Source organism: Neolamprologus multifasciatus, chromosome 6 (genome assembly GCF_963576455.1).
Source record: "Neolamprologus multifasciatus chromosome 6, fNeoMul1.2, whole genome shotgun sequence".
In the NCBI taxonomy this organism is placed as follows: Eukaryota; Metazoa; Chordata; class Actinopteri; order Cichliformes; family Cichlidae; genus Neolamprologus; species Neolamprologus multifasciatus.
Window position 1 is genome coordinate 36,650,358 of NC_140444.1, and position 10,251 is coordinate 36,660,608.

Genomic DNA, 10,251 nt, shown 5'->3' on the forward strand with positions numbered 1-10,251 from the left:
CTTTAAAACCTGCCATAGAATCCTCTGGTTCTTCAACATTAAAGTAATCCAGTGACAGTTATGCGTATTTCCACTGCTGTACAGCAAGCAATAACTGTTAATAATTAATTTCGCAAACTTTATTTTTCAAACTGTAAACAAGTACGGTTTAAAACAGCACTTCATAGCTGCATAAGAGTAACTCAGATTAACCAAGTAACCTAAAGTGTCCAGCAATCATATAAGGACCCCGTCCTACTTTGGGCTCCGCCTCCACATAACTTCATACGCGCGCTTGTTATTGAATTTACGCGCGAGGAATTTAATTCCGCCAGTGAAATGAACTTATTTGCTCAGATTATTATTATTTTTATTATTATTATTTGCTCGTGCATTTGTTGTAACATAAATGTCATTCCATATTTTTCTTTTCTGGTTTCTCACCAATCTAAGGGGCTCATCATCTCTGCCAAGTTCTAGTTAAAAGAAGAAGAACTTAATTTGCTTAATAGGACTGTATGTTACAATCCTTAGAGTAATTAGCACAATCCTTGAGTGGGTTGGAAGCGGGGGAAGCACTCGAACTAATTCGAAGTTTCCAGTCATAATGCGACAATAGTCAGTTCCGACGCATCACGTTTCCGCATTTCCTTGTTCTAACGCTTTTGGCGGCACAAGCATCTTGACCGCGTTTTCATTCATTCATCCAGGGATACCCAGAGGAAGACGTTTTTCGACTCGCAGGTCAGCTCCGACTCGAGTGCTTTGTTTTTATTGGCTTGCTTCAACACAGCGTTTGGCTTTTGGATGTTGATTGTCGGTTTGGTTTATATCGCATAAAGAATCGGAACACGTGTACTTGTTACTGCTTAATGTATCGGTTACTCGTCGTTTAACTTGCTGGGTTAAATTCATCAAAACAATTAAAGTTTGGGTTAATTAAACTCAAACGCAGCTTCCGTCGCTAGAATAACGAGACACATATATTTATTCAAAGTTAATATCACTTTAATGATCCATCCTCTAAAGTTTCTTTAGGCAGGCAGTTGTTACCGATATTAAAAAAACAGCAATATGCTTTAATCCGTTGAACATGTTTTATGTTCCTTTCAGTAGATTAAGAAATAAAGTAGAATAATGTGATAAGACAACATGTGGAAATGTGACGTTAATCCATATTAATGACGCAAGTCGATGACTCACAGCCAGTCTCGCATGGTAGAGGACAAACCCTGCGGCATGGGGTGGCATGTGCCACCCTAAAATGGCACATGCCACCCTAGTTTTGCATATGACAGTGTTGTTTATTAAAATAAGATAGCATTAACACCTTTAACTACAGTTAACACGAAATATAAATTCTAAAACTGAACATATTGCATAGCGTTATCCCCCACCCTCCATCATTAACACATGGTTCAGCCTCTATAGCGCGGACAGGTGTTGTGCCAAAAAGTGTTCTCCTGCCAAAAACTGATTTCCAATGTTTCCGTGTGTTTTTTTATGTGTAATATACGTATGTTGGTAAATAGACTTCGGTGAACAAAGTTTACAACAGGGTTATTGTACTTACATTATAGAATAGAATAATCCTTTAATTGTCCCACAAGGGGGAAATTTGGTTGTAACAGCAGCCAAAAAGACAAATATACAAACAAACAGTACACAGGACACGGAACAGAAACATACACAATTTTTTCTTACATATTTACATTAAGGACAATGGTTACTATAAACAGAGAGTACTGTAAACAGAGAGTTATAACCAATCCGGTCCTTTTTGTCCACTTAAACTGATTGGCTTCTTGTTACAGGGATGTTTTTTGTGGCCCGTGATTACTTGATGTCATTCACGAGGGTTAATTTTGACATATGTTTTACATATTATAGAACAACAACTTATTTATAGCATTTTAAATATGAGCAATCCGTTTTTGTCAAATACGGGAAATCAGTTTTTGGCAGGCGATCACTTTTATCCCTGTGGTGTTCTCCTCTGTCTTGTGGCAGACAAACAAATTTTTACAGTCACAAATAATTTGTGGGGCAACTTATTGTGACACCTGACTGTTCTCACATTTTAGTTATACTAGTATTTTTACATGTACAGTCAGTACATGTGATGGAAACACATCATTTTAATCATTATTAAGGGTCTTCTATTGACATCCGCAGAGACGTGACAAACTCTCAGGATGTCGAATCAAAAGAGTGCACCTGTTGACCGGTGAGTCTGATTTCTACAGATACACACATCTAAAAGAATCCTCCTTTACACTGGAGGATTCTTTTCCACTGGTTGGCACTTCTTCTCACGTGTATTTTGTTTTCACAGCGGACAGGCTGTGGCCCTGATTATCTTTGTGCTCGGCCTAGGAACTCTGCTGCCCTGGAATTTTTTCATCACAGCATCTAAGGTTTCATGTTCATGTCATTTTCCACATTTTTAGCAGCAGATTCATTATTCTGAATTGAGACCATCATGTATCACATGTTAGCACTGTTAAATTTGAAAATGAATCGTGTATGTAGGCAGGTCAGTTTGTTTCAATGTATACATTTTAATTAAATGATTTTATTATTAAAATAATGAAATAATGAGGATTTTAATTAAAAACTGCTTGTATTTTATTCTTATTTATGATTTTCATGATACACTACTGAGAAGATAAATGAAGAAAATAAGTTAAAAAACAAACAAAAACATGTCTGCAATTTTGCACAGGGATTCAAATCATTCTTGTTCTTTCTGTGTTTATGCTGTTACTTGAATCTCATAGCATGTACAGTATGTCCTTTTATAGTAAATTGCTTTTTTTTTTATCTTCCTCTTTAAGTATTTCAATGAACGTCTCAACTCAACGGGCACATCAGGAACTTCTTCCAAAGACTACAGCTATGACAGCTGGATGGCTTTGCTTTCCCAACTGCCACAGCTGCTGTTTACCCTTCTCAACTCTTTCCTGTATCAGCGGTGAGTGTTAAGAGCACTAAAACTGCTTGAATGGCTCTTCTAGATTAAGTTTGAGTCACAAGAAGAAGACCTTTAAAGTTTTTAAATCTCTAGGACGCCAAAATTCCATTTTCCGCAGTTCCACTGCCGACACTTTGGCTTCAGGTATCCTCTGATACCAAAGTGAAATAAATAAGCTGTAGTTATTACTATGAAGAAGAGGCTTTATATGTAAGACAACATCATAACCATAATACAAAGATGCAATCTACTTTCCTAACTTTGTAAAAGGATAAAGATAACAAATAAATAGATCCAGAAACATAAATTTACTGAAATGTTATGAGTGACCCTAGTTTCTCATGCAATGGCAACGTAACATGTTCATTTTAATAAATGCTTCCCAGCAAGTATTACACGACTATAACTACAGTGAAATCCAAGACACAGTGAGGGCAAGAGGGAAAGCATTTTGGTCATCAGCTTTTCAGATTTTTCTTTGAACTTTTTCACCGTGGACTATTACAAACATAGAATAGATGCTGCTGCAAATTCTTCCAGACTTGACCCTTGACCCTCACTCCATGATGTTAGCGTTCTAGGTGCGCTGTTGCAGATGGGTGGGATAGTAACACCAAAGAATTTACATTCATTGAGTTTTTGAATTAGAGTTAATCATATGATTAACTCTAATTCTAATATGATGTCTAATTCTAATATGATGTCTCTGTGCAGTGTGAGGGAGCGTGTTCGTGTGCCCTTCAGCCTGGTCGGCATCTTCCTCCTTTTCTCTCTCACTGCTGCTTTGGTCAAGGTCCCCATGGAGCCGGACAACTTCTTTGCCATTACTATGGCAACCATCTGGTTCATTAACAGTAGGTTCACTCAAACGATCACATGACTGCACTAACATTTTAGTGCAGTCACTAACACAAATCACAACGTAGTTCAAACATTAAATTGTAAATACTTTTCAGGCGTATTGTCTTTAACAAAAATATGACAAGAATTATAGTCTAATTATATATATATATATATATATATATATATATATATATATATATATATATATATATATATATATATATATATATATATATGTTTATATATAAATGTATATGTATATATATTGACTATAATTCTAATTATAGTCTAACTAATCATGTAACTTGTGTGAGTGCAGTGTGCGGAGCAGTGCTGCAGGGCAGTCTCTTCGGTATGGTGGGCCTCTTTCCCTCTCGTTACAGCACTCTGTTCATGAGTGGTCAGGGCCTCGCTGGGATCTTTGCCGCCTTAGCCATGCTCTTCTCTATTTTAGGTAAGCATTGATCCTCCTCACAGGCAAAATGTATTTATTTTTTTATTTCATCGTTAGTTATCTAAATATACCAGTATCACACTGTCAAAAATGTAAAATCATTGGAGTTTGGAGGTGTAAGTGAAGCTGTTTGCCTGCAGGTAAATCAGATCAAAGCTCGGCTGCACTGGGATACTTCATAACACCCTGTGTGGCTACTCTGGGGACTCTGGTATGCTACCTGCTGCTGCCACGCCTGGTATGGAGACATGAACATGACTGTTTTGAACTGAACTGAAAAATCTGTGTCATATATTAACTAAAAAAATTAATTGAATCATGTCAGTGGAAGATAAGCCACATTACAGTCTTCTGAAAATGTTGACTCCTCTGCAGAAGTTTGCTGATTTCTATCTGAACAGACATCAGCCTGATAAAGTGGAGGAGGTCTTCCTTGAGAGCACAGGTTGGTTCTTATTAAGTATAATGAATAAAAATATGATTTTTTTCAGCGTTGTGTTAGATAGCTGATATGTTAGCCGAGCTACGTTCAGTGTTAATGAGGCTTACAACTGATTCTTTTGATTTTTCCTTTCAAAGAAAAAAATAAAAAGGACCTGGAGGCAAACGGGAAGCTCAGCAAGCAAGAGGAGAATCAGGAACCTTCCTCAGTCCTGGCTGTCTTTAAGAAGGTGAACGTTAGCTTTGGTTTTTTTGTTCTTCATTTTTTGTTCTTCTGCTAGCATTGACTAAACCCCTCAAACCTCCGCTGTTGATCACAATAACATGTTTTAAACTGTTTAGACTTTTGCCTACATAGAGACATACTGGTCCGTGGCTCCAAATCTAACAACCCAAAATTGTTATGATGGCGCAGTCTAATGTAACAGTGGAAACTGGCTCTGAGTACAAAGTCTTCTATCAAAGAGCTGATAAACTTTTGCTAACCTCAGATGAAAAATGTTCCTCGTGTATTCCTGGAGCTTATCTTCACGCGCTTTCCCAAATGCCTCCTTACTGGAATCACTGACTAACACCTTCCTGTGTTTCTCAGATCTGGCTGATGGCTCTGTGCGTGACGTGTGTCTTTGCTGTTACCCTGTCGGTGTTTCCTGTCATCACAGTGCGAGTAAGGACTGTCTACGACAATGCTGAATGGGGTAAGACATCATCACAGCATTACTGCAGACTACAGAAGCATCTGGTTGATATGACTCCAGAGCAGGTTATGTGTTCAGCACAAGTTTGTGTAATGGTCTAACCAAGTTAAAGAGAAAGTTTCTCGCTCACCAATGAATTCTTCCTTATAGTCCACCCTCTGCTTTCTCTTCCTAACAGGCAACGTGTTCACCTGTGTCTGCTGTTTCATTGTTTTCAATGTCATGGACTTGGCCGGTCGCACAACCCCATATATCGTCCAGTGGGTAAGTCTGCAGCCTGCCTTCTTCAGACATTTTTGTTTCTAAGATAGAAATCAACAAACCAACTGAATATTGTTTCGTGAGGACTGGAGGCGTTTTTTTCCACTTCAAAGGATTCCTGTGGAAAACGGCCTTTACTGAAGGATTTCAATAAATACCATTTTGATTATGAAAACAATAAAAAAAATGTTGTTTTAGTATTGGAATTTTTACAGTCTCCATAGTCTAAATATATTATTTAAATAGTTTGATAGCATCGTTATTACATCATAAAATATCTAAAAGCTTCTAGTTATTTACAGTTACATGTGTCCACATTATAGACAATATAAGTATGGTCATTTTGTTATTGTGATGTGAAACAATAACAGATAAAATCCACAAACTTTATAGTTTAAAGTCCAGACAAGTTGAAACTGAGACTCAGTGAGGCTGCATCTTGCTGCTAGATCATCTTAAATCATGTGATTTGGAAATGCAGGCGTGTCTACTGACTGCAGAGGACTGAGAGCTGAAATCCACACAGCACTCATTGAGTCATTATGTTACACGTAATCTGACTTTGAAGTTGCGATGTTACAGGTTACTTCAGTGACTGATTTCTGTATGTTTTTGTGCAGCCGTCGAAGGAGAGTCGTTGGTTTCCCGCCGTCGTGTTTTCTCGCCTGGTCTTCATCCCTCTGGTCATGTTATGTAATGTCCAGGACTCTAAACTCACCGCCGTCTTCCGCCACGACAGCGCCTTTGTCGTCATCATGGCTCTGTTCGCCTTCTCGAATGGATACCTGGCAAGCCTCTGCATGGCCTACGCTCCACAGTGAGTCCTCAACAGACCCTGATTTAAAAAAAATCCCTCTATAGGATATAAACTGCTCTTAAATGATGTGACTTAGTTTGTGTGCTAACACGTGAAAACTTGATTACAATGAGACAGATGTGACGGAGCTTGAAGCACAAGATAAATCGATACTTTACTGATACGAGGAACATGATTGTGTTACAGCAGCAGGTCAAAGTGCCACAGGTGCATAGTGAGGGACTTTTACTGTGTGAGAGTGAGAAGAAAATCTCTCTATAAAACAGAAATCTAAAATAAAAAATAAGAATGAGAAAATTTCCATTGGAGTTTTATTTGATATTGAATATTTAATTAATTAATTTAATATTTAAATTAAATTAACCGTTTGGACCTGAAAGCAAATGAAAACTGAATCCTTGCTTCACTTTCACAGACACAAGAAGCCAGTCGCAGCTCTGAGTCCCCACATGTTGGGCACATGAGCTACACATAAAATGTAACATAGGATTTATTTCAGCCGAAATAAAGAAAGAAATCTGCCAAAGGTGCAGACCGCCTATTTTATATGGCACCTTATATGTATGTTACCACTGACTGAGAACACTACACCCACTGACACATGCACACCATTCCTGTGCTTCTTGTGAAACACGTCATTCAAGTTACAAACTTCAGTGGAACAAAACAAAGACATTCAGCACAATTTTCTGGCTGAACAAAACCCAAGAAGAAGAAGAATGTCTTGTGGCACCTAGTGGCTGGATGGTGCAACTGAAAAATCTTTTGGTTCCCTCTAAGCTGCGCACTGCTGACACGGTCTCTGCGCACAGAAAATCTGCGTTGTGCACAAAAAAAGAAAAAAATCTAACCTGAATTGAAATTAAAATTAAAACTTTAACGATTCTGTTTTGCAGTGTTAGTCAGTGACTGGCTGCTCCAGTATGGTAAATGGTAAATGGCCTGTATTTGTATAGCGCTTTACTTAGTCCCTAAGTACCACCAAAGCACTTTACACTACATTCAGTCATCCACCCATTCACACACACATTCACACACTGGTGATGTCAAGCTACATTGTAGCCACAGCTGCCCTGCGGCGCACTGACAGAGTATGGGATTAGAACGATGCCACCTTATCCCAATAATGCGATTCACATTCGTATATACGCAGCTTAATCAACGTCGATGACAGGCTATGACAGCGTCCTTATGTGCTGACACCGGTGTTTTAGCGAGCAAAGCGGCGTGGCTGATGTGGAGTGAAGCCACGTTAATGACAACGTGTACAACCATTGGAGATGTGAGGAGGACAGACAGAAAAAGTGTGGACTTTATACCAGTTTTTAAATTGTGTTGATCGGCCAAGTAAAACCAGAGTTATGATAAAAATATCTGCAATGTTTGATTTTCTTCCTGAATACTATCGTTGTTTATATTTACTGCGGGAAGAAACGGTAAAAACAGTGTTTTATAAGGAAAACGCCCGAAAGCCTGTGAGCAAAAACAAAAACAAAAAAAACCCACCCTTTCCTATTGGTCGAAAAATGTACCATGTCAACCAATCAAAAAATGATATGGCAACATGGCATTTAGTTGTTTAGGAAGGGGGAAGTTTTAGGCGTGACGGCGGTGTATTGAGACATTTAGCGTAAATCTTGTGTAGTTAGTGTGTAGTGTAGTCAATAATAGTTTTGTTGTGTGTGTCAGAACAATGAGGCGACTGCTGAATGTTACAGGTGTTACAGCAGTGATACATCTGCTGTTGTCAGGCCTGCAGGTATCAGGCTGTTGTTCTCCTTTATCTCACAGTGGACAGAAATTATTTTTGGAGTGGAACAAATAATTTGTGTGACATCAGATTTGATGCAGAACAGCTGATTGTTCTGTAAATAGTTTGAAATGTTTATTTAAAAAACACCTTGGCTGCATTTTTAGATAAACAGCTACAAAAAACTTTGTTGTTTGCATAACTCAGTTACTTTTTTGAAGAAGTAACTATATAATTAATTGCCCAACATTGGTCATTATATACTGTATTTTGCAGACAGAGTTACAGGACTCTCTCCCAGACCACAGACTCAGACTCATCATACAAGTCAGAGCTTTATAAAAAAGAAAAAAGAAAAGAAAGAAAGTTGTGTTTTGAAAATTGGAGTTCAAGTTATTTTTACTTCCAATTGTGTTAACATACTACACAGGTCATGAACAAGATGTTTTTAAATTTTCATTGTAAGTGGGCTAAAGCAGTTAATTAAAAGTAGTCTAACATAAATGTAAATGCTGTAATTTGATTATTTTAATAAACCATGTAACTTTCGATGCTGGCGTGACCACAGTGCACACGTCTGCTGTTGCTCACAGTGGTCCAAGGGACCGCTCAGGATTCAAAAGATTCAAACACATGAAAAATTAGAGGGAACATTGGTCAGGGGTCCCTGAAACCCTCCACCAGCCCTACTGCAGAACAAAAAGCAAACTAGGATACATTTATAGGAAGTAAAAAAGGTACTTTAACTAATAACTAAAAAATAACAAACTGCTGCGATAATTGAGAGAAAACACATCACAAATGACAAAAAACTTTCGACAATGAATACAACAAAAACAGACTAAACACAGGGAAAAGGGGAGACTAACACTGAACTTGATCAGGCATTAACAAGAGAGGGAAGAGAAAGGCAACAGAGGGGAAACAGAAACCTTCAAAATAAAACAGGAAGTAAACCAAAGTAATACAGGCAACATGAAGACGCAAGCACTTCACTTGTACTGATGGTTTGTGAAAAACTTTCATGTGTATTTGTTGAAGAATAAATGAAAAAGATGAATCGACTTCTCTGTGTTGTGTTCACTGTACTGGATAGTGTTGTAACTGTGTGTTTTCGTCTCCTTCAGGTTGGTGCGGTGTAAGGATTGCGAGACAGCTGGCTCTTTGATGACCTTCTTCTTGGTCCTGGGTTTGGCTGTGGGAGCATCGCTCTCATTCCTACTAGGAAAACTGGTTTAGAAGGTGGTAGGAAAACTGTATATCTGACATTTGATGACATATTGTTATGAAAAAGCACTTGAAGCTTATCCTGTTCTTAGTTATATGTTATATCTGATATGAGACATAACGACAACTCTATATAAAGTACTGAGCTGTCCATTTGTTGCACTGGCATTTTTAAAGTAAGTCATGCAGGATTTCTAAATGAATGTTTTACTCTTTGTAAGACAGAGTAAGTATTTCAGTCTCAGGTAGGTGCTAGCGTTATTTTACGTGATTCGTGTCACGTTGAATACTTCATTGGAAAGGACAATTCATTTGAGAGACAATGATCAATGCAGCTAAAATAAATAATTTCTCTCTTGTTGTTTTTTAAAAAATATAAATTAATAGGACCTTTTATATCTTTGCTTTACACGACTGTATTTATCTCTCAGTTTTTGAGTGTTTTTTAAAAATATTAATGTTTTTTACCTGAAGACAGTTTAAAAAAATACTTAAATTAAATTAACTATAAACTTTTTCACTGCTTATTCCTGTTTTTGTCATTTTTATACGTTGCAATAAATGTTTTTTTTAATGTAAATTCAAACTTTTAATAAAGGCTTGTTCAAAATAGCATCCCATTCTTGCTTTATGTCACAGTTTTTACAAATTGATATATTTGCCTTTGTATCAAAATGTCAAAATATCAGTGAGTCCAGTTTTTGTATATTTGCACCTGACCTGGCAGTTCAGTACATCCCATCCTGCCTTAGTGGGATTAGTCATAGTTGGGGCATTACTCTGTCAATTACTCTGATTACAGGCCTC

The 10,251-nt window shown here is 37.6% G+C and overlaps 1 protein-coding gene across 2 annotated transcripts; it reads left to right on the forward strand.

Annotated features, from left to right (window-relative positions):
• Nucleotides 1-261: 261 nt before the first annotated feature.
• LOC146517594 (equilibrative nucleoside transporter 2-like) lies at nt 262-9,802 on the forward strand. 2 transcript variants are annotated; one of them, XM_085164045.1, is made up of 13 exons: nt 262-723; nt 2,133-2,206; nt 2,315-2,396; nt 2,817-2,953; nt 3,668-3,807; nt 4,116-4,250; nt 4,391-4,488; nt 4,626-4,695; nt 4,830-4,921; nt 5,284-5,389; nt 5,568-5,653; nt 6,271-6,467; nt 9,345-9,802. In XM_085164045.1, exons 2-13 carry the CDS (start codon nt 2,175-2,177, stop codon nt 9,454-9,456), a joined length of 1,287 nt encoding a protein of 428 aa, XP_085020171.1. In that variant the 5' UTR covers nt 262-723; nt 2,133-2,174; the 3' UTR covers nt 9,457-9,802. The 2 variants fall into 2 exon arrangements, with proteins under 2 accessions (XP_085020171.1, XP_085020170.1); XM_085164044.1 differs by having other exon boundaries at nt 2,155-2,206.
• Nucleotides 9,803-10,251: the final 449 nt, after the last annotated feature.